Raw genomic sequence first — 24,720 nt, 5'->3', positions numbered from 1 at the left:
GGTAGTTTCCATTGCGGAATAGGGGCTCTGGGTAACTTACACTCAATCTGGGACGAGTCTACTTCGCAAACATCTCTATAAATGATAGCAATGACATTCCCCTTAACTTTCTGCTGATGTTTTGCCATTGCTCACATCACTGTCCCCATGAAGACGCTTTCAGTTACACATTTCCAAACTACCTTCTCTAAGAAAGGTTAGACCATGAACGCTCCCCCAAACACGGGTGCATTGAAGCCCCTGTCTCCTCATTGTCTTGCCAACAGCCATTTTTCTTATGTTATGTTTGCCAATCTGTAGTTAAAATAAAAAGATAGCTCATTTTGGTTTTCATTTGCATCTCATTAGTTACTAGTAACTTTTCATTTTCACATGATTATTGGACATTACATTTCCTCTTCTGTGTACTTCCTCTTCATGGCCTTTATGTCTTTTTTGACTGGTCTGTTTTCTCTTTTTAAAATTGATTTATGAAGGGGCGCCTGGGTGGCTCAGCCAGCTAAGTGTCTGACTTTGGCTCAGGTCATGATCTCATGGTTTGTGGGTTCGAGCCCCACGTTGGGCTCGGTGCTGACAGCTCAGTGCCTGGAACCTGCTTCAGATTCTGTGTCTCCCTCTCTCTCTCTGCCCCTACCCCACTCATGCTCTGTCTCTCAAAAATAAATAAAAACATTAAATTTTTTAAAAAATTGATTCATGAAGACTCAATATACACAGGAGCCAGGACAGGTGCCACAAATATGTTTATCCAGGTGGCTGGCTTGTTTTTCAACCCTATTCGCGGAGACGGGGGTTGTGGGCTGTGTAGTTTCAAAAATCTGAAACACAAGATGTCCTGCTAAATGCCTACTGTACAATTTTTAATTAAAAAATTTAGGGTAATCTAATATCCCAAACACATGCATCATTCACCTTTAATATTTTATCCTATTTGGAAATGTAAATCATATGTTTAGATCACTTTCTTAAAGTTTTTGTTTGAGAGACAGAGAGAGTGCATGTGGGGGAGGGGCAGAAGGAGGGAGGAAGAAACCCATGCAGGATCCGCCTGTCAGCATGAAGCCCCATGTGGGGCTTGAACTCACAAACTGTGAGATAATGACCTGAACAGAAATCAAGAGTCGGATGCTTAACTGACTGAGCCATCCAGGTGTCCCTAGATCACTTTTTAAAAACAAAACCCACCCTGCAGGTACAGCTGGTCTTACAGAAGACTGGCTGGCCTCCGCACAGGACAGCACCGTGTCAGGCCGGGGCTGAGACGGTGTGAAGCTGGGGCTTAGGTGGGGAAACAGCAAGGGTGTGGCGGTACTTTTCTCAGGGCAGTTTTCTGATCTCAGGTCACAATTCTGGCGGCACGTTCTTAATATTCACTGCCCGACGGTAGCCCTTTGACTCCAGCTCTTCTAATTATTAAGTATTATTAATACTGTGGAAGTCCCTAATTCTCAGTATTAAATCCCTTTCCACTGCACGTATCTAGAGCCATTTCTATTTCTCACACTGAATTCTGATATAATGTGATCTTCCTCCCCTCTTGGCCTAGAGCCAAGCTGGAGACAACATTGCTTAACTGTTTTTGTAATGGACAGAATAGTAGAGGCACTTCTGAGCACTATGAGGCAGGGTTCAAATGGCTGCTTCCAAGTTTTATCACCTTGTGCCTTGTGCCAAGTGATTTGTGCCATCAGTGTTCCTCATGTGTAAACAGGGAACAATGCCCTGCAAGTTTAGTAACAAGTCCATCCCCTAACAGTCTGGGTTTTAATATCTCCATAGGTTTAGGAAATGAGGAAATGAGGGTCTCAGATCAGGTGAGGACAGTAGATGGGACTCAGACCCTGTACAAAGACAAGAAGAGCCTCAGAAGACTAGCAAGAGGCCTTGAGTGAGAAAGGATGGGGAGTGTAAAAACAGCAATAAGGAGGCCAGTGTGGCCAAGGCATGAGTGAAGAAGGTGAGGCCGGCAAGGCCAAGCCACAGAAGGCCTTGCAGACCTGGCCAGGCAGCTGGGATTTTACTGTGAGTCTAAAGGAAAGTCATTGAGAGGACTCGAGAAGGCAAGTGGAATCATATGGAGAATAAATTTCTGGGGGCAAAGTGGATACAGGAAGGTTAATTTGGTGGCAAATTTAATAATGCCGGCGAGACCTGGTGATTCTGATGACAGTGGTGGCAGTGGAGGGAAGGGGCTTGGATTTTAGTCCTTGCAAGGGACCAGCAAGAGTAACACCTGGCCTGATTCATGCAGAAACAGAATGCCAGGTGGGATCGAAGGACTGCAGGCACAGGGCTCAAGTTCTGGAATTGGGCAACAAGGTGGGGACTGGCAGGATCCAGGTTTCTAGCAGCGATGACAGGGAATCAGGCGGGAACTAATGTCATAGGGACATCCGAGCTCTTGCCAGGACAGAGGAGGGTCCGTTTCATGGCCTCTCATGCCAAGTGTTACGGCGCTGCCCTGACCCAAAGAATCGGCTCAGATTCTAAGAAAGCTCCATCACAGGCACCACAACATGCACACAAAATACCAACGACAAACAAATACCACTGACCCTACAAAGAGAAGATAGTTATCAAAGAGAATACAGATCCACACAGTGCTCATTCCAAAAGACAGAGCATTGCAACATTATTCAGCCACAGGCAGCATTTCTCGAAGTGTTCTGAAGAGAAATAAAACCTTCTGAAGAAGTCAACTGACACTCGGTGTTTAAATATCATCCTCTGGGGGGGGGGGAGGAGGGAGTGCAGAAATGAATACTGCAAGGAACAATGAAGCCTCAGAGCAAAAACTAGACATCCTAGCTGCAGACTGTAATAAAGACGGGGCCATCAGGGAATTCGGACTGGATTGTCAGGAGACTTCTCTGTCTCTGTCTCTCTCTCTGTCTCTCGGTCACTCAATGGGATCCTAATGCTCACATCAGAATGCGGTATCTTTGTTTTAATTTGTTATATAACTTAATATGGGAAAACCTGATTTCATTGTTGGGACCTGAGATGAAAAGGGTCCCTCTCGGCAAACCCTTCTATCCTGGAATGAAAGCCAGCCTCATTACTCTGGTCTACCGGCCCCCTCACACTGTCACTTCTGCTAACTTCCGCCCCTTCTGTCTCCCACGTTCCCATGGGTACCCAGCCCCGGCCCCTCTGTTCCTGCCATTCCCTGCACACGCCGCCAGGCTTGTGCCCCCCAGATCTTTGTGTTTACAGTCCATTCTCCTTCCTTCCCTAAGCAATTCCCTGCCCCCTCCCTGTGCTTTCTTTCAATTCAAGGGCTTGGTCTTGTCCCTTATTGTAGCTCTGGGGCCTAGAAGGGTACCTCATATCCACTAGGTACTTAATTAAGCTTATTTCTCCAGGACTCTCAGAAGTATTATAAACTAACAGCCTGTAATAAATCTCTGTTTGCTTAACTTAGCTGGAGTGAGTTCTGTTGTTGAATCCTGACCTGGTCAGTATACAATACTGGGAAGTAGCAGTGGGCAGTGAGGATTGGGAATTGGGGGTTGGCTATCTGACTTCCTTAGGTCTGACGGCAGAAGAACCTAATTAGCATCAGTGACCGGAAGAGACGGTGGATGGGCACCTCGGATGAGATGACTGTTAAATCATCATCTGTGGTCATCTGGAAAGAGCGCCTTCTCAAGTCAGTGCTTTGGTGGGACTGAATGTGACACAAGAATAAGGGAAACATAAATAATCAAAGAAAAGGGTGTGCTGGCTCTTTCTAACTGAGAAAACTTTAAAGATGGCAGCTTTAGGGCTTTTCTATCTTGGTTAAAGGCACAGTTGGGAAACTTGAGTTTCAGTGCTTACCTGTGTCTATAGGGCTCACTTCACGGACCCACAGGAATACCATGAAATGACTGAAAACTCAAGTACCGAGAATAATCCTGCAGGGTACTGAGTGACAACAGGGATTTAGCTTGTGTGAGGTTAATTAGTTTCTCAGTTAATTAACTGAGAAAGAGCTATCTATGCCTCCAGAATTGAAATATGAGTCTCAGGAGTGTTCACATAACAAGGAGCACCCCGATTTCCCACCGAACATCCTGCGTCATGCAGAGTAGCCCCCACACTTGTACGACGAGGCCGGCTCTGCCTTGACAGGAACCCTCTAGTGTTCTCACTTGAGGCAGGGCCATGGCATGGGGATGCCAGTTCTTCTCAACTCTCTCTCCCCATCACCACCTCTCAAGGTCTCCAAACCTGAACTAAAGTCAGAGTTCAGCACGTCCCAGGGGGCCTATTACAAAGTCAGAGGAAAAGGTTTGCACGGCAAAAAAAAGAACTATGAGATGCTGCTAATTTACAGTGGGGAGTGCATATGACAATGGATTTCAGTGATGTAGGACCAGAGAGGAAGAATCGTAATTTTAGACTGGGCTGGTTATAACACTATGGGCGAACTTATTAGCGATTCTAGTTTCAACAGACTATCTGGAGCAGCGAGGAGCGAGTCTAGTTGATTGCTAAATTGGTTGATTGAAACCTGGACTAAATGGTTGCCTATGTCAATTGAAGCTGACTGCCAGAAATTCATTAGTAAAATGAGGAGGAGGGGATCCAAAGATCTGAGGAGACAGGAGTTTCAGAGAGGCCTCTGCGTATGCAACATGCTCATCGCCCTCCCAACTGTGTCTCCTCAAAGTACGTAAGGGGAGCGCCATCTATGCTCTTCCCCGAATACGTAGTATGGCTTTCGGTTTTCTGTTTTGGTAACGAAGCAGCCTACCAGACACTTCTACTAAGCTCTTCCTACCACAAGAGTTTTCCTTCTTTGGATCAGAGCCAACTGGCTCTTTTTCCATCTGTTAGTGTTATCTATTTCAACTGTCCAGTCAGGAAATGGGGAAATCATCCCAAGGATGGATCTGTGGACCTACTAGGATGATTGTGAGATGGATTTGAGTCAAGATTTCATTTACTACCAGACCTGATGCTTAATGCTTCCCATCCCCCAAAACTGATGAACCACAGTGGCTTTCTTTTTTTTTTTAATTAAAAAATTTTTCTTAAATTTATTTTTGAGAGGCAGAGAGAGACAGTGCAAGCAGGAGAGGGTCAGAGAGAGAAGAAGACACAGATCTGAAGCAGGCTCCAGGCTCAGAGCTAGTTGTCAGCACAGAGCCTGACATGGGGCTCGAGCCCAGGAACCGTGAGATCATGACCTGAGCTCAACTGACTGAGCCACCCAGGCGCCCCCACAGTAGCTTTCAAGGTCCCTGCAGGGGGACTGGTTTTTACCTCAGAGCATTGTTTAGTAATTCCTGAAAGATAGGGTATTTCTCTTTTCCTAGTGCACAACTGTCCTGTAAATGGCTGCAGGCTACTGTGGGGCAGCCTAAGAGGAAGGGGTAAGTACGTATGGGTGATGTCATTATAGGGCTAGGCGTGGAGGACAGCTGTCTTCCCTTTATTCACAAGACCCTGGGGCTGCGAATTGGCTATTGTAGTGACTCAAGTCAAGCCTCTAGTCTCCAGTTTTTATAAAACAAACAGAACCTTAGTGATCTGCCCATTTATTTTGGTTTGAGAGAACCCATGATCAATTAAACCATTTTGATGGTCACTATGGCTCTGTTGCTAATTACAGGAATTCTGGAAATGAAGTACTACTGCTTGGTTTCTGTCATCCAGAGATCCCATCATCCCCATTGAAATCAGGAAGCCATTTCCAAGAAAGGAGCTCCCCGCTTCACAGTCTGGGCCACGGCGCTTGTGTAACCCTCGCTAATGTCTTTCTCAGGACTTATGATTCACTGCTATCTTTCCACCAAACCACACCCAGTCTCATGGGAAATTTTCTATGGACAGTTAACTGAGAAAGAAAGAAATTCAAACCTTTTATCTGTCAAGTATACATCAATAAAGCTAAAATTGAAAGAAAAAAAAGAAATTGAAGCCGGATGTATGGATGTACATAACATGCCATTGTCAGCCACAGGTGGGGTGGACAGCCATAGTTTTATAAGCCCACTAGGAGTTTTATAACATTATAATCATTTATAATTTTTCTTTTTTTATTTCTGATTCCTCATTAGATTTCAAGCTTCTTGAAGGCAGGGTTATTCCACTGTACAGAGTCCAATGGGAAAGAAAATCCTTCCTCTGGTAGGAAGGCGATGTCTAGCACATCACCAGTGAGCTTGCCCGTTGTACTTCTGTGGAACACAGAACGGGACTATGTTGTTTTAAGGTTAATAAGATGATGCCAATTTCAGTTGCTGTACACACGTGTGGTTTCTTGAGCACAACGTGTGGTTTCTGCCATAGTAGTCAGTACTCTGTATGCAGCTACTGACCTAACAAATGCTTTTTTCACTACCCACAAAGCAGAGGACTCCAGAGGCTCCATCTGGTGGGGGAAGCAGTTCACGATCCTAGTGTCAAATCCGCTCTTCCTAATGATGTAATTTAGTCCTCAGGTCTCTGGATGGTCATCTCACCCTCCCACGCCCGTCCCGCACATCCAGTACGTCGATTGTTTCATGGCTGCTCACCCGTTACGTCTCCAAACTGTGAATTTACCCTAATAAACAACCAACGGCTCCAAGAGGGTTGTTACCTCTTTTTGCTAGTCACTGGTTTTACACTCTCTTGGCTGTTGCGTGAGTAGGTTTTAGGAAAGGGATGGGGGTGGGTAAAGATTATGATAGAGATAGGGAAAGTGGAAAAGGCTAGACTATCCTAGGTTAAAGGAAGAGCATCAGCTAAGTCCTACCAGCAGGAAAGCTTAGGGAGCATAGAGGGAAGAGAAAGATGTTTAGTTCGAATAAAGAGGTACACTTATTGTATGAATTGTATGTATTATTTTCAGGACCTTGGACAATACGTGAAGTTTATATTTCTAAGTTTCATGACAATGTAATTTATAAATTAACTTACAGGATGACGGAACAATCTGTCCTCTAAGCCAATACAAAACCCTATTTAGTCCCTAATAAAGTTGAACCATGAATGAATTCCTCATTTAAACTGTTTTTAAATTAATTTTTATTTTAAAAGGAAAATATGTGCATTCACTGGGATATTGGGACAATTCAAAATAAATTTTCAATTACACTGAAAATTATGCTTTCTAATCTCATTCTTTCACATACTATTTCATGAGCATTTCCCCAGGGTGTGAACTATCCTACAGCTTACAGATGCATAGTGTTCCATTGTATGGATCTAGCAAAGTGCATTTAACCAAAGCTTTACTGTTGGAAAATTAGGTTAGTCCGAGTTTGTTGTTGTTATTGTAGTAAATAATGATGTGTTGAACATTCTTATGTGTAACTTTTTACACCTATCTATTTTCTTACTATCAATTTCTCTAAATGGAATTTCTCGGTCAAAGGATGAGAACCACTTAGAGGTGCCTGAATGGCTCGGTCGGTTAAGCGTCTGACTTCGGCTCAGGTCATTTTCTCAGAGTTTATGAGTTCAAGCCCCACCTCCGTCAGCACAGAGCCTGGAGCCTGCTTGGAATTCTGTGTCCCCCCACCCTCGCCCCTCCCCCACTCACACACACACACACACACACACACACACACACACACACTCTCTCTCTCTCTCTCTCTCTCTCTCTCTCTCTCTCAAAAATCAATAAACCGTTAAAAATTTTTTGAAAAGGATGAAAACTATTTAAAGAATTTAGGTACATACTGGCAAATTTCCCTCCTAATTACATACTCTCTCCAGCTGTGAATGGCAGTACCTGACTCCCTGACTTTAACAATGGAAATAAGTCAGGCGGAGCAGGACAGACACCATATGTCTTCACTCATAGGTGGAACATGAGAAACCTAACAGAGGACCATAGGGGAGGGGAAGGGGAGAGAAATAGTTCAGGAGAGGGAGGGAGGGAAACCATAAGAGCCTCTGGAGTGCCGCGCCATTTTTCCAACAGCATTTGCTCACTTTGTGTCTCTGTGTTTGGTAATTCTCCTAATATTTCAAACTTGCATCATTATTTATGGTGATCTGTGACCAGTGATCATGACTCGCTAAAAACTCAGATGACGGTTAGCATTTTTTCAGCAATAAAATACTTTTAAATGGAGGTCTGTACGTTGCTGTTTTATACATAATGCTATTGCGCACTTAATAGTCTAAAATAGTGTAAACATAACTTCTGTGAGCACTGGGAAACCACAATATTCATTTCACTTACTTTACTGCAATGTCAGCCTTACTGCCATGACTTAGAACCAAACCAGCACGATCTCTGAGGCACACCGGTATAGAAGTTAGCTTGAAATGCATTGTGATGTACATTTGCAGATTTGTCTTCCTAAATATTTTTACTCTAGGTTAATGTTCGTGTTCTTCGGAGCGCGGCCTAACTCAGATGGGGAAAGGGGCAGCGAGCAGACACATCTTGGTAGACAGACGAGGGAGTATGTTTCAGATTTGGGATGTGCCACAGTTAATCCCACACAGAGTGAAACCGAATCGCCGCAAGAGCCTCAGTTTGTGTCACTTACCCTTTGGGGTTTCTTTCCAGCTCATTTAAAAGTGTGTGATCACAGTATTCGAAAACTAAATGCATTTTCCTTTTTCTCCTGAACACCTCAATGAGGTTCACGAGGTTTGGGTGTTTTAATTGCTGCAAAAAAATTGAAATACAAAGGTTGGTGATTTGTTTCTTACAGTAGTTTCTCCCCAGATCCCTGGCAATCAGAACACCTCCAGGCCTTCCTTACCATTCCCCGGTGTCTCTTGTGGATCACTTCATTATGGTTACTCACAAGAGAAACTACTCTTGGGAAGAATCATAGAAACTTGAGGTTGAAGAAGAAAAAAGACACTTTTCTTCTTTAAAATAAATTCTTTAAGACTTTATTTAATGTAACTGTAGAGATGGTCACTGAACTGCTTGAATCTCTCTCTGGAGATGACAAATAGACTACACGGCTTAATACAGAGGCACTGATGCCACCAATACTTTCTGTAGTTTATGAAAATTCTAAATATCCAGATCATAAAATAACCAGAATAAAAAACTGAAGACATGGAATTACTCAGTAAAAGGCTCTAAGCATTATTAATCCCCATTAAGTTCACATATTGTCATGGCTTTAATACAAACACCAGCTGGGTTTAAACCCGGTCTGGATTTCTGTGCTGGCTCTCAGAAATACTAGATCCCGACTTTCAACTCTGATTAAGCTGCCTATTCTTAGAGTCCCCACAGTGTGTTTTCAATGTATTTATCCTGTTTTCAGCTCTGTTCTTTGGTTCTGTTGCTCTCTCTTATGCTTAGATGTCTTATGTGCTGAACTCCATCTCCGGCTGAAGGATCTCACAAGACAGCCTGTGGAATGCTGTGAACCGGGGGGAAAGCTCGACTTGAGGTAAGCCGTCATAGAGAGCCATGTGACTTGTCATCCAGTCAGGGTAACGAGCGGAAGCCCAGACTGTCCCAGGCACACAGGCAGATCCGGTCACCCTGCCTACAGCGAGCACACACACCAGGAGGCTTTGAGAGCTTGTCTGGGGGTCGCAGCCGGGGCCGCAGCGACTCCGACACCCTTGACCAAAGAGCTGTCCTCCTCTATCGGGGAAGGTCGTCCCCCTCGGCCAAGTGTGCAGCTTCGGAAGGGACACATATGGAGCGATGAGGGAGGAAGGGGGGACCTGCCTAGCCAGCCAGAGGAGCCGAATCACCTTTGGCAATCAAGGGGATGACAGATGTCACAGCCAGATCGCCCTCATACCCTAGGATGCGTTTGTAAGAGGGTGCTAACCAGACCGGGCTCCGGGACAAAAGCTATGAATCAGGACCTGACCACTCCTACTTATGTATAACTCATCTTCCCTGGGGTTTTCCAGTGTATAGATACATCACCTTCCAAACCCTCTGCCATTTACTCAGAAAGATATATAGGGGGAACGTACTACTGTGTATACAGTAGGAGCTGCATAATAGCAATAGTATCTTCTACTTCAGTATCTGTAAGCATGGCTTGAGGGACCAAAAAAAAATCACTCTGCAACTATGTGTCTGCTGCTCAACAGTTTTGGAAAAAGGACTCCATCACATATTAAAAATATGTCCAGAGCACAAAATCAATTTGCCGTCGCCTACAAGAGCCGATAGGCAGAGGAGGGAAAAGGTCACACAGGTAAGCCAGCTGCTTTGCGCTACACTGAAAACCACAGGAGGGAAATGAAACTGTCTCTCCCGGGAGAGTAAGGGATTCACGGATGCTAACCTGGTCAATCTGGTTTGGGGTAGATAAGCAATTTATGTCCCCTTTGCAAATGAAATGGACTTAGCCCAGAAAAACAGTGACTTGTAAGTAACAGAGGTAATAAGGAGGACAAAAATCAACGCATTTAAATAACAGGAGGACCAGAGGGAGGTAAGGTTCGGTTTATCATGGAAGGAAACTGTTGAGGGCGTGCATGGGTGTCGCGTACCAAAAGCAGGAAAGAGGTACATCACGAGAACCGTCACCAGAGACCAAACTGAGGTGGAATCCGGCTGCTTTTTACATTCAAGTCCATTCTCAACTTGGGGCTCTGTGACCCAGGAGGTACTATGAGCATTAACCTTACTTGTAGACATGGGGAGGTAGGAGGTGGTGGATAAAAAAAGTATTACTTTTATTAGAAAACAACCCACTGCGGGGGTCAGACACCCTGTCGCTTAGCTCTGGGTCGCAGCTGGCTGGCTGACCAGCGCCCTCTGCTGGCTGTGAGGTAACAGTGAACCGGGTTTTATGATGGATGTACTTGAAAATTCAGTGTATATGAAATTATGTTTTAAACTATTGTTAGTTTGAGGAAAACTGCTGCAAATAATACTCGGAAGAGACAGATAATATGACATTTATTATCTCCCTTTAAAAATTAATTTCTGGGGTTTTCCTAAAAAAAGAGGCCACCTGTCAGAAGTGAAGATTGGCTGTGTGTTCTCGAAGAAATAAATCACACTTCGGTTACTCCAAGTGTGGTCCCCAGACCTTCTGTGCCGTCAAGGAGTTTGCTGGAAGTCCTGCATCTCAGGCTGACCACAGACCTTCAACTCAGTGTCTGCATTTCAGCCAAGTCCCCGGGGGATTCCAATGCACATCAGTGTTTGAGAGGTGCTGCCCTGTGCCTCAGTTTCCTCCCTGAGCATTAGATAAGGTGCTGGATAAGAAGTGTTCCTACGTTCCTTTATGGTTCTAGAACTGTCACATTTCTAGGACAGGAAAACGTTTCCTCTGACGACTTCCGAATCTTCCACGCCAAGTCCTCGCAGAGAGAAGACAGCCTGAGGGGCCCTGGCTGGCTCGGCTGGTAGAGCACGTGACTTGACTTCCAGGTGCGAGTTCAAGCCCCATGTTGGGGACAGAGGTTGCTTAAAAAAACAACAAAACCTTTGGGGAATATGTGTGTTCATAGCTGGGGGAGATACTCAGTGGGTCTAAGAACCAGTGGAACACAGGAAGGACCAACCCCCGTCAACGCCACATCCAGCCCTGTGAGCCCGAGCGGGGGGCGCTCTTTCAGTCGTCAGTTTGTGGGGAGAAGGACTGGGTGAGTGACGAGCAAAGAAAGGTGGGGGCGGGGGGGAACACTGGGCACAGGGACTCAGGACAGTAGATATTTATCAACCAGAACGGAAGTACTTCAGGATCAGAGCTGCCAAAGTCCAAAGCAATAATCGACTTATTTTCCATAGTTGCTGATACCAAGAAATTTAGGCCCGCTGAGAAAAACAGTACCACTCTAAAATTCATTCGAATTCTAATTTGGGCATACATATTTCCTCCAATACCATGAGGTCAGAGAAAAATAGAGAAAGCGAACCTACCTTCAACATGCATATTTCTCTTAGTGCGATTTTCTTAACGACAGGATCATCTTCAGATTCCACAAACTTTTTAATAGCCACCACTTGTCCGGAGGTTTTGTTTCTGCATTTGAATACAACCCCGTAGGACCCCTCTCCGATCTTGGCTAATTTCTCATACTTTTCCATTACAGTTGAAGTCACTTAAGTTACTGTATTGATCGCTTTACAGCACAATGTAGCACCTGGAAAATTGGATGACTCAGCTTAACCGAGTTATCAAGGACAATGTTCTCAGCGTCTTTTACATAAAACCAATTTACTCAGGATGCCAGAGATTTAGTTCCGTCGATTAATTTTAAACATACTTAGAAAGACCTGACCATTATTTTGGTAGTTTAGTTCAGTCTTACTGTGGTTCTTTGAGCTACTGCAAAGATTTCATATATGTCTTTTTTATTAAAAAATTTATGTTAAGGTTTGTTTAGTTTTGAGAGACAGAGACAGAACTCGAGTGGGGGAGGGGCAGAAAAAGAGAGAGAGGGAGACACAGAACCCGAAGCCTCAGAGCGGTGAGCACAGAGCGGGGTATGGGGCTCGAACTCACAAACCACGAGATCATGACCTGAGCTGAAGTTAGATGCTCAATCCACCGAGGCACCCAGGTGCCCTGAGTTTTTCATAGTTTTTTAAAATGTTATTTTTGAGAGGAGAGAGAGAGAAAGGAGCGATGTGGGGAGGGGCCACAGAGAGATGGAGATAGAAGATCCAAAGCAGGCTCTGCACTGACAGACAGCAGACAGCCCAATGAAGGACTCGAACTCATGAACTGTGAGATCATGATCTGAGCCAAAGTCGGAACTTAACTGAGCTGCCCAGGGGTCCCAAGATTTCATATATGTTTTATAATGGGTCTGCATTTACTTCTGTTGAATTAAAGAATCTGTGGAAAGGAATCTTATCTAGTCTATTTGCATTATCCTCAAGTAAATGATTAAAATATGATGCTGTAAAATCCAGCTGGAGGAACGTTTTATGCTCTTGATCATGTTTCTCTTTTCTCTCCTCATCCATTTGACTGAACTGAGAAGGAGACAGGGTACAAAGAGCCATGCTCCCACCTGCTGGCCAGAGGAAAGAGCAGCCTGGACTGCTCAACAAAGCTGCCATTAAAAATAGTGACAGACTCTTTCTAGTCTTAGCTTTTATATGTACGAAGGAACAGATCCTTAAACTCTTAGCTCCCAAAGAAAACAAAAGCCACAAAGAAAAAAAGAAGACAGATTTCTCTAATTTTTCATGAATGTTTTCATATCCATAATGATTTCCATGGAAATATTGAATTTATTGGTCCGGCATCACCCATTTGTGAATTCGTGGTGACTGGATTATGAGTTAAGTAACAAATATGGCCACCAGAGTTAAATAAATGAGTGTAGGAATTAAAAATATAAAAATTCAAGTTAGTCTCAAAAATTCCACTTTATCCAGCAGAATCTTAATATAATCTAATAGTGATAATAAGAGCTAGCACTTAAATAACATTGCCCTAGGAAAATTACATACAATTTACACAACCATTCTGTGAAGTAAGTGCTATTTTTATCCAATTATATGGATGAGAAAACTGAGGCACTATGAAGCTAGTATGGAATTAGAACCCAGGGAGTCCGGCTCCAGAGATCACAATTTCAGTCACTAGGCGATACCACCTCTCAGTCAATTCAAAAGCGTGCACAGTTTGGAGAACCATTTTATCCAGCTCTGGGTATTAATAAACTGTCAAGTAAAAGAGGTGACCACTGTTTAGATTTCTCATGTTCAAATGAGTATCCTCTTTCTTTCTTTTTTTTTTTTACTTCACTAACATCTTTTCCACCCACAGATTGTCTCAATGGAGAAAGAAATCATCTACTCTCACTTGTCACCATAGAAATACAGAACCGGGGGAACGTCCACCTGGGTAAATGACTATTACTAGGCTATTTTACAATGCCTTAATTTTTTTGGTAGATTCTATTCTCTTTTCTATTAAAGAAAATGGAAGCATACACACTTAAATAACACATGGAAAATTCATCACAGATTATATTCTGAAAACTCTATTAGTTATACTGTATTTTAATATAGATAATATTATCTTAAATGTGTTTAGGTATAGCATGCATAGATTTGTTCTTTAGCCGAATTATAGGTGACAGGAAAGAAAACAGTAGAAACTAGGAATTTACTTTAGAAAGTTATTGCTATAGGGGTGCCTGGGTGGCTCAGTTGGTTGGGTGTCAGACTTCGGCCCAGGTCATGATCTCACCGGTTGTGGGTTCGAGCCCTGCATCAGGCTCTGTACTGACAGCTCAGAGCCCAGAGCCTGCTTCAGATTCTGTGTTGCCCTCTCTCTCTGCCCCTCCCCAGCTCACACTCGCGCGCTCTTTGTCAAAAATAAAAGCTTAAAAAAAAAGTTATTGATACAGATCTTTGTGGATTTATGAACTTAACCTACTTGATAAGCCCTATGGTTACTGGAAGAAACTACGAATATGCCAAAAAACTTACTTAGGATGTTTAAGTCTATGTGTTATGTTATTTCCCTCTAAGTAGGTATTTTGATCTACTGATCTCTTATTTTTCTAACTGGTTCAATAATAATTGAGTTCTCAGGCTCATATTTAGATTTCTCAGTCACGTCAACCAAACTTCTAAATATGATAACATAAAACACTAAAAAAAACAAAACCCCAGGACTTTACCTGGTGACCTCTCAATGGTGTGTGCTTACTAAAGTGCTTATTACGTTCCTGGAGGATGGGTCTGAGCACGCGGGCAGGAGTTAGACCACGACAGAAACTCCTGGAGGGGTTTATGGCTTTAATTCCAGCTCACTCGGACTCTACCAGAGTTTTAAGAAGAAGTAATTTCTAATCCCTTATCTGAGGTACAGCCCAACTATCTGATGACTGTCTCTACACAAATAGAATCATTTCAGTTCAGTTGGTTCCAAACCCTATGCCTTCTTTCTTATCCTCTCCCCCTACCCGAAGTTCACATACCTGCCCCACTTCATACCTAAACGGTCTGTAAAGGTGTATATGGTGGGGAGCTTTGAGGCAGCGAGGTAGTGATGGCCAACTCGAATCTCGTCACGTATCTTTCACAAAGCTGTAGAAATCAACCAGAACAATAAAACCACATAAATAAAACAGTAAAATGTTGGGGCATCGGAGTGGCTCCATTGGTTAAGCACCTGACTCTTGATTTTGGCTCAGGTCATGATCTCACAGTTCATGAGTTCGAGCCCCACATGTGGCTCTGTGCTGACAGTGAAGAGCCTGCTTGGGATTCTGTCCTTCTCTCTCTCTCTCTCCGCTCGTACCCCACTTGTTCTCTCTCTCTGAAAATAAATAATAATAAACTTAAAAAAATCACATATAAATGAAATGCTTCCAACATAACAGGAAAGGAATTTACAAACTTAAGTAGAAAAGTAAACTCCAAATTCTGGAAGGGATATATATTTTTTTAAGGTTTTATTTATTTTTTAGAGAGAAAGAGAGACAGCAAGAACAGGGGAGGGTCAGAGAGAGAGGGAGACACAGAATCCGAAGCAGGCTCCAGGCTCTGAGCTGTCAGCACAGAGCCCGATGTGGGGCTTGAACCCACGGACTGTGAGATCATGACCTGAGCCGAAGCCGGACGCTTAACTGACTGAGCCACCCAGGCGCCCCAAGGAAGAGATATTTCTTAGGGTCCCTTTAGAAGCCTTTGCAGAGAATGAATGCGGGAATGCAGTGGGGTCTGGAAAAACTAAAGGAGAGAGGAGAGGAAATGAAGGCCCTGGGATGGACTTAAATCATCCCTTCCCTGCCCCCCACACTGAGAGGGTCTCGGGGAATCAGAGCAGTCACCGCGGGGAAGGGACTTCGTCACGAGAAGACACCAGTGGGGAAGAGGGGCAGGAGGGGAGGGAAAGGCTTCTCTAATCTCTGTCAGAGACTGGAGGGTGAAGGGTACAAGAGGCAAGACGGTCAATCTGTGCCCCTGTAAGACCAAAGAGAACCCAGAAACTGAAGGACATGCAACCTTCTCTTTGGCACCAATTAAAAAAAAAACAAACAAAGAAAGAAAAAAGAAATGGCACTGTGGCACAGGGACAGAGGGGACTCTCTCGACCCAGGAGTGCCGTCGACTATCGCAAGCCGCAGTGTGCCCCGGAAATCAAACAGAGGGAAGTGGTCCCACACAAATCTATTACTGGAAGAAACTAGAAATGAGAATGGAACACTTTAGCCGCTGACAATCACGTCCACAAAACCTAACAATGAAGCAGAAGAAAACTAACACAATGCTCCAAACTGACTTAAATATCTTCTGACATTCATCTGGATATAGGAAAAGTCACTTTGCATCAGAAACTCAAATAAGACCAGAAGTGAACAAAAAAAAAAAAAGAAAAAAGAAAGAAAAAAAGATAGTTGAATGAACTCAGGAAAGAAATATAAGAAAAATCATCTCAGAAATAAAAGCTAAAAAACAAGACACCAATGAGAGAATAGATTCCAATGAACAGTTTATAAGGGATATTTGAAAAAGACAGAATAACAATGAAGAGATTAGAAATGAAATATAAAAAAGTAAGAGAGTTTAGAGAGAAAGTGGTTGAAATGGAATACAGGCAAAGACCCAACACATGTAGTTAGAGTCTCCAAAGAAGAAAACAAAATGGTGGAACAAAACGATAGTTGAAAGTATAATCTATGAAATTTTTCTGGCAGCAAAATAAGACCAGAGTATGCAGATTGAAAAGGCCTGTCAGACAGTCAGCAAAACTGAATCAGAACAATCAACTCAGACATATTTGAATCAAACTTTCTTTAAAAAAATTGTTTTTTATGTCTTCTTTTTATTTATTTTTGAGAGACAGAGAGAGACAGCGTGAGCAGGGGAGGGTCAGAGAGAGAGGGAGTCACAGAATCTGAAGCAGGCTCCGGGCTCCGAGCTGGCGGTTAGCACAGAGCCTGATGCGGGACTCGAACCCACAAACCGCGAGATCACGATTTGAGCCAAAGCCAGACACTCAACTGAATGAGCCACCCAGGAGCCTCTGGAATAAAACTTTCAAAGCAAATACTCTCATAGCCTGCAGGCATATGAGAACAAGAGTGACATCAACCTTGTCTAGGGAACACAGGGCAACAGCAGCCTTTTCAAGAGATTCAAGAGAAGAAACTGAAAGCCAAGGATTTTATACTCAACCAAGCTGTCCTTCAAGTAGCAAAATCATAGATAAACAGTTTGAAATATGCAAGACCTCCAGGAACGCTGTATTCATGAACCCTCTCAAAGCATCTCAGAGTATAACTTTCACCCAGCCAAGAGCTGACTGGGAAAACTCCAGGAAGAGATTTATGGTGAGCATTTAATATATTTAACTGACAACTAAAGCAAAGGTGGGGACAAGGATGGAAGAATATTATACAAAAGTTAGAAGTGCTGACAATGTAGAAGGTAATGCAATTAAACATATGTTTTAAAAATGGAAAGGGAAAGAAGAAAGCAGAATAAATTAATAACTGAATAGATCGGAGTAAAATATACCATTAAAAACAGACAAACCAGAGGCAGTCGATTAAGCATCGGACTCTTGATTTTGGCTCAGGTCATGATCTCACGGTTTGTGAGTTCAAGCCCTGCATCAGGCTTCACGCTGTCAGGGTATCAGATTTCTCTGGAAGTCTCTTTCTCTCTGCCCCTCCTGCACATGTGTGTTCTTTCTCTCTCTCTCTCAAAATAAATAAACTTGAAAAAAAAAAAACCCAGACAAACCAGAAAATAAAAGGTTAAATAAGGAAACAGACAGAGAGCATTAAAAAATACCCAAAGAAATGTAAGAAAATCAAACACAATACATAGAGAAAGAACATGGGGTTAATATCATACATGTAAAAGCTATAGTATAAAACAATATGACAAGGTAGAGACTGTTAACAGTTATATCCATAAATATGTATGGGCCTAACTCACTCATTAAATGAAAAAGATTTCAATTTGGCTCACAAAGCTAGATTCAACTATACGCTATAGGTAAGAGACACACCTAAGAGAAAGCAGTGCAGAAAGGTTAAAAATAAAATGACAAGCAAAGGTATTCAGGACAAATGGAAACATTAAGAAAGGAGATTTATGACAAAATAGAATTAAAGCTACAGGAAGCATTAAATATAACAGAACGGGGGCAGTTTTTAGTATTTAAAGCCACAATTCACAATAAAGTTATAATAGGCCCCCAAAACATAGCAACCACTGTTATAAAGCAGAAACTGTATTTAGGACATGTAAGGAGACATGCAGAGAAACACATTAATCATGGCACTAAAACACACCACTCTCAGGAAGAGGCGAGGCCAATGGAAAACCAAAAAACCAACAAAAAGAACATGTAAATGTGCAGAAGACCTAAACAATATAACCAACAAGGTAGATCTTTAGGAGAGAGATATATTGAATTTTATACTCTGATCACCTAAAATCTACCTTCTTCTCAAGTACACATCAGGAAGTTCCAAAAACTAGAAGTATTATGAAAGCACTCTGATAACAAACTATCAAACTATAAATTAATACAATTTGTAAAAAATATATAAAATAAAAAAAGACTTTCTACCTAGAACCTTAAAAAGCATTCCGTTAAATACCTATTGCGTAGAGGGGGAAATACAAACTGAAATAATGGAACTAAAAAAAAATGAAAACAATACATATCAAAATCAATGAGATACATTTAAAGCAGAGGTTCTTGGGGTGCCTGGGTGGCTCAGTAGGCTAGGCAGCCCACTTCGGCTCAGGTCATGATCTCGCGGTTTGTGAATTTGAGCCCCACGCCAAGCTCTGTGCTGACAGCTCGGAGCCTGGAGCCTGCTTCAGGTTCTGCATCTCCTTTTCTCTCTGCCCTTCCCCTGCTCATGCTCTGTCTCCCTGTTTCTCAAAAATAAATGAATATTAAGAAAAAAAAAATAAAGTAGGGGTTCTTGACTAGGGGTGATTTTGGTCCTCAGAGGAATTTTTCAGTGTCTGGGGACATTTTTGATTGTTATAGTCCGTAGAGGCCAGGGGTGCTGCTAAATATTTATCCCAAGACAGAGCCCCACGAGAAAGAATGATCTATCCAAAATGTTCACAGTGCCATGGGTGAGACATCTGACATATCGAATTTGAGAGAAAAAAAACCCAGGGATCAAAACAATATAGATGAAAAGATAAAAGAGTAAAAATAATAAATAAATGCAGTAATCTAAAAAAGAACTACAAAATAAACCAAAACAAAGCACAAGAACAATAACATCGAAGGAGAAATTAATAAACAGAAATAATAGATCTAATTAATAAACCCAAATCCTAGTTCCTTAAAAAAATTAAGCAAACCTATAACTAGCTTATTCAAGGAAAAAGGGAGAAAGAACAAATATACAAAATAAGAAATAAGAGGTAATAAATCAAAACAACAATTTTTTAAAAAATAATGAGTCTACTTTGCAGGCATCTATATTTTTATTTATTTATTTATTTATTTATTTTTAGTGTTTAAAAAATATTTTTATTAATAGTTTTTGCTAAGTTTGTTTCCATCTATCACCCAGTGCTCTTCCCCACAAGTGTCCCCCTCCATGACCATCACCCTCCATCCCCTATTTGTTTTTAAATGTTTATTTTTGAGAGAGAAAGGGAGGAAGGGAGGGGCAGAGAGAGAGGAAGACACAGAACCCAAAGCGGGATCCAGGCTCCCAGCTGTCAGCACAGAGCCTGATGTGGGGCAAGAACACATGAACCATGAGATCATGACCTGAGCCGAAGTCGGACACTCAACTGACTGAGCCACCCAAGCGCCCCATGCAGGCATCTATAAAGATGTATTTAAAAATTTAGATGAAATCAGTAATTTTCTAGAAAAATAGAGTTTGCAAAAATTTACCTGATTAAAAATTGAGAATTTAAAGTGGTTTCTGTAAAAGAAGTAGAGAAAGCTTATTTTTTTTTAAAATCCCACAGAAAAGCACCAGAAGTCAGACTTTGACTACTGTGGGGTGAAGAGGTTAGTGAATTTCTCTTCCGGGGAAAACTGTTAAAAAGCTGAAATGACAACCAAAACCAACGTGTAACAATTTGGGGGCTCTGGAAAGCAACCAAAGGCAAAAAACAAAGTGAGAAGTGTTTATAATCTATGAGTTAGAATTCCACTTAAGAACAATGCGAGTCTGTGGCTTCCGCCCTGGACCTGCTGCCAGGCCTCCTCTAGCCTCGTCCCCGGAGCCGAGCAGGTGCAGCTGTACGACTAGTGTGCGCTGGCCATGAACCAGAAGCCGCCCTCCTAGAGAAAATGTGCCGGATAGGGCCCAAACCTGTGACAGGCTGAGACCCTGGGAGTGCACTGTCAGTAAAATTCTTACAAATTCAGTAGGAAACAAACGGCGGAAAGCCCCACGGCTTTGCAAGCCCTACGATGTAGTTCCAGTTGGAGCGAGCTGCAGACTAGCCAACAATTTATGGGAAGATCATGGAAATGGAAGGCCGGAGAAGGGCTAGGCTCGCTTTCCACACACCTCTGGCTAACAGGGAAATTCTGAGGAATCAGAGGGAAGACCTGATAAGGTCTTGAGGGACATCAAAGCCCAGGCAGATCTGAGGGCTGACTGAACTCTGGATGCACTCTGCAACCCACACACTGATCCCCTGGGAGAGGACGAAAGACTGCGCCTCGAGGGGCTTAAGGACCGCTGCCGCTCAGATTGTTGGTGACACTAAACTATGCGGACAGCGGCGAGTCCCAGGAAGCCAGGCTAAAATAGTTAAAAAATTGAGCACAGATGCCAACAGTCACACAGTTGGAAGGAGCTAGATTCTGGAACACAGGCAGGTTGCAAAAACAACCCCCCCCCCAAAAACCCTCAGGGGAGAAAACTGGAATCCAGCATAGATGTATTATCTAAAACGTCCAGTTTTCAATGAAACATTATGAGAGGTGCTAAGCAAAAGGAAAGTGTTCCTGATACTCAAGCGGGGAGAAAAAGTCAACAAAAAACAAAAATAGATTCCCAATAGACTCTTTCTGGGGGACAGAAACAGACAAGATGAACCTAAGATTGGTATGGAAACTCACAGGACCCAGGACAGCCAAAGCAACTGGAATAAAAAGAAACTTGGAAGACTTACAATACTTGACCTCAAATTTTACCATAGAGTTATAGTAAATGAAAAGAATATGGTATTGCCATAAAGATAGACATACATATCAGTGAAAACAGAACAGAGAGTCAAGAAGTGACCCTTTTATTTATGGTCAATTGATTTTCACAAAGATGCCATGGTAATTCAATGAAAAAAGAATATTTTATTTTTTTATTTTTTTAATGCTTTATTTTTGAGAGAAAGACAGAGAAAGAGAGACAGTGTAAGCAGGGGAGGTTAGAGAGAGAGGAAGACACGGAATCAGAAGGCAGGCTTCAGGCTCTGAGCTAGCTGTCAGCACAGAGCCTGATGAGGCGCTTGAACCCACAAACCATGAGATCATGACCTGAGCCGAAGTTGTATGCTTAACTGGCCACCCAGGAGCCCCAAGAATATTGTTTTCAACAAATGATGCTAGGACAGTTGGTGTACATATGTAATAAAATTTAAAAAAAAACAAAAAAATCTGTACTGTGTTTGTGTAAGAAAATATCCTAGTCTTAGGAAATACACTTCAACTACTTAACGGTAAAGGGACATGATGTCTATAACTAACTCTCAAAAGGTACTGACAGAAAAATTAATATACATGTATTTATACATGGAGAGACAGGAAGGAAATGATAAAACAAATGGAGCCTAATAATGAACCCATAGATATGTGGGAGTTCATTGTACTTTTCTTGCAAGTTTTAAATTATTATATCAAAATCCAGCTATTTAAAAAATCTATATATGGTGGGACTGAAGTGTCTCAACTCATTTTTCTTCTGCATATCAATTTCCATTACACCAAAGACATCTTTCTCAAACACCAATATCCTTGTCCTTCCTCAAAAATGTCGTATGGCCTCTAATGCCACAGAATAAAGTTCAGATTATAGTATGATATTTGCAGTCCCTTACAGTCTGGTCCCAATGGACCTGCCCCACAATGCTCCTCTGATTCTTCCCCAGACATTTTCTGATCTGTCTCTGCTTACGCCATTGCTGAGAAGGTCTGACCCTGAAATCCTCATCTTTGGAATTCAACTCAAATGTCCTTTCCCTTAGCCTTCTCCAACCCCCAAATCGCTCTTCCTCTGCACACATAACCTCCCCACTTCTTTTTTATGCATTATTCTTTACATCTGCTTGCACTCTTAGCCCACTGCCTGGCACCTGGCAGGTGCTCAACCGATTGAAGTTCTCCAGTCATTTTATTCTCTAACATTTCCACTGAATATGTGAAATAACTTTCTCTTTTAAGCAAATAATCATGTTTTGGTTTTAATTTTGTTATCTGGGCAGGAAATCAAGATTAAGCAGTGATATAGCTATTGCCAGGGAATAGATAAAATTGGTTGAAAATATTTTTCATAGTCACTAGTAACCTTCAACTGTGTGTATGTATATACACACACACATGTATCTTGGCTATGGGACCTCCTGACTTCAAAATTTACCAAATATTTGTTAAATTCATGAAGTTCTGTGTACAAAGGCAAAAATACAGACTTGGACCCACTGGGAATACAGAAAGACAGAGAGATAAGATACTTGAGTGGACCATTAAATTCTCTGAAAGTTTTCTATTTAATTTCCTTAGTCGTAAGTAAATGATGCACACAGAAACAGAAAACACTGGGAGGCAGGTCGTTTTCCATGATTGTATCACAAAGCAGGTCCCTGGGGCTCAAGCAAGCCTATGGAATGCACAGGGGGAGGAAAAACAAAATTAAGAAACGGGGGAGTAACTGGGTGATTAGTTTCCTAAAGTTTCTAAGAAACTGGTGTAAACTGTGGCGTTAGGAATGAGAGGGAAAGGAGACCTTTTCAAGACCAGGCCAGACTAGCTGGATTCTGCAGGCTTCAAGTCAACGTGCCCTGTTGTTATTAGCGTTCCCAGTGCAACCCAAGTTTTCATTTTTAATAAAACGGGTCCGGAAGGTGGGCTACAAAACCCGCCTGCTCCTGTCTTAGGAACAGAATCCTGAATTACAGAATCTCAAAAGTACACACACCTATTAATAAACTTGTCTCGGTGATAGTACAGATTAATTGAAAGCAATTCCCTGGAAACCTGAAGTCCATATAGTTTATATACCCCAAGAACTAATTCTGTTTAAACAACAACAACAACCCATATTTCATATGTACGCATATCTGGAGGCTTGGCATAGCCCTCTTTATTTCCAGGCCTCTAAAGAGATCTCCACCCTGCAGGGCCACAGACGCCGGCGGCTCCGCTGCCCCTCTGCACCCCCGCAGCCGCGCCCCGCCGGCCGTCTTCCCGCCGCCCCGCGCCACCCCAGGACCGCACCTCCTTCTAGCCCCCAGGGAGCCGCAGCGGGTGGGGCGTGCGGCTGGCGGGAGCACCTGGTCACCTCGAGCCCCCCGCCCCCACCCTTCCTGTCCCTCCGGAGACTCCGAAAGCGGAAGGCAGCCCGTTCCCCTGCCCTCAGGAGCTCTCCCTTATCCGGGAGTGTGTGAGCAGACCCCACTTCTCTCTCTCTCAGCCCCCCGCGCCAGCCCGCAGGCCCCCGACCCGCAGCCAGACCCCCACTTACGGCGCGGACCCGAGCGGCGGCGACGCAGTCTCGCGCAGCCCCGAGCTGCCCCAACCCGGCGGGGGTCGCGGCGCGCAGGCAGCCACCCACACAGCAACCGCGGAGCGGACGGCCGCGGCGTCTCCCGGGCAACCGGACGCTCAGGGCGCGCGGGCAGGGCGGCTTCCGGAGCGATCCCCGGCACCTGCCGCAGGGGAAGCCCTGGCCCCGCCGCCAGGTCTCGGCGGGCAACCTCTGGGCGGGGCCCCCACGTCGGAGGGCAGACGCAGGAGCAGTTTCTGCTCAGGAACCCCGAAGGGGCATCGAAGAGGGCGCTCGGAAAACATTTAAAATACTTTTCCAGTAACACGGTGATTGTACGAAGTCCTGTTCCTCAACGCGTCCGCAAGAGCACGAACATTACGCACACGTAAACGTTGCAATGAGGCCGTTTCCCTGTCTGGGATAGGGCCGTAAAGTTTGTCAGATCCTCTGTTATTAGTACTTTTCAATCCTACTTTTATTGTCCACCTAGCTTTTCAGCAAACTTTTGGAGGCTTTCCGAGGCAGGCCGCTACTAGCTGTGGTGCACGTTGCTGCCGTTTTCATTAACTCAGCAAGCACGGCAGTAGGTCGTGGGGCTGATTTCAGACCAATTTGCCACCCAGCGAAGCAAGTCAGGTAATGTGATGAACACTGGACAGTATCATTTTTGCCAAAAATTACCCTTCTTGTTTCCAAAGATGAACTTAAAAATGTTAATGAGCACATACATACTTCAGCATCAATAAAAGGCTCCCCATCATGCTGGATTTAGGGTGGCCATACTTCCCCTTCTTCCTTCGGGTGACTCCCTTGGTCACTCCCTTTTTCTCTTCAGTTTTCCATTTCCTTCATTTGCTTAGAAAACAAAGCCAGAAATAACATTTATCTCCTTTCTCCTTCAAGACCAAGCGTACTCCCAAAGAACTCAAATCTATCTAAACTCATACCTATCCATTTCTGCCCTCATCATGCTACAGAAAATTTTCTCAGTAAGGACACAGTGATCACCTATGCACACACCCAGTGGCCTGTTTTCATGCTCCTTTGTTTGATCTATGAAATCCCCTCAACTATGGACTACTAGAGCTCCTTTCGCATCAGGAAGCCCTCCACAATCTGGCCCAACCTTGTTTTCTTTCTTTTTTTTTTTTT

The 24,720-nt window shown here is 43.3% G+C and overlaps 2 protein-coding genes across 2 annotated transcripts in view; both read right to left on the bottom strand.

Annotated features, from left to right (window-relative positions):
- CDKL4 (cyclin dependent kinase like 4) overlaps nucleotides 1-23,638 on the bottom strand; it is a 35,402-nt gene extending 11,764 nt beyond the window's left edge. Inside the window, exons 1-5 of the mRNA XM_029938551.1 lie at nucleotides 23,545-23,638; nucleotides 14,843-14,935; nucleotides 11,801-12,024; nucleotides 8,481-8,602; nucleotides 1,209-1,278 (exon numbers count right to left, since the gene is read on the bottom strand). Coding sequence (XP_029794411.1) covers nucleotides 1,209-1,278; nucleotides 8,481-8,602; nucleotides 11,801-11,968 — 360 coding nt within the window. The 5' untranslated portion in view covers nucleotides 11,969-12,024; nucleotides 14,843-14,935; nucleotides 23,545-23,638. The remainder of the gene's footprint in view (nucleotides 1-1,208; nucleotides 1,279-8,480; nucleotides 8,603-11,800; nucleotides 12,025-14,842; nucleotides 14,936-23,544) is intronic.
- A 387-nt stretch (nucleotides 23,639-24,025) lies between these two features.
- The window catches only part of MAP4K3 (mitogen-activated protein kinase kinase kinase kinase 3), a 192,940-nt gene continuing 192,245 nt past the window's right edge, over nucleotides 24,026-24,720 (bottom strand). The window contains exon 40 of the mRNA XM_029938550.1: nucleotides 24,026-24,423. The gene's annotated coding sequence lies outside the window, so the exon portion shown is untranslated. The remainder of the gene's footprint in view (nucleotides 24,424-24,720) is intronic.

Source organism: Suricata suricatta, chromosome 4 (assembly GCF_006229205.1).
Source record: "Suricata suricatta isolate VVHF042 chromosome 4, meerkat_22Aug2017_6uvM2_HiC, whole genome shotgun sequence".
In the NCBI taxonomy this organism is placed as follows: domain Eukaryota; kingdom Metazoa; phylum Chordata; class Mammalia; order Carnivora; family Herpestidae; genus Suricata; species Suricata suricatta.
Note: the sequence above shows the minus strand (reverse complement) of the source record. Positions and strands in the feature narration are given on the sequence as shown.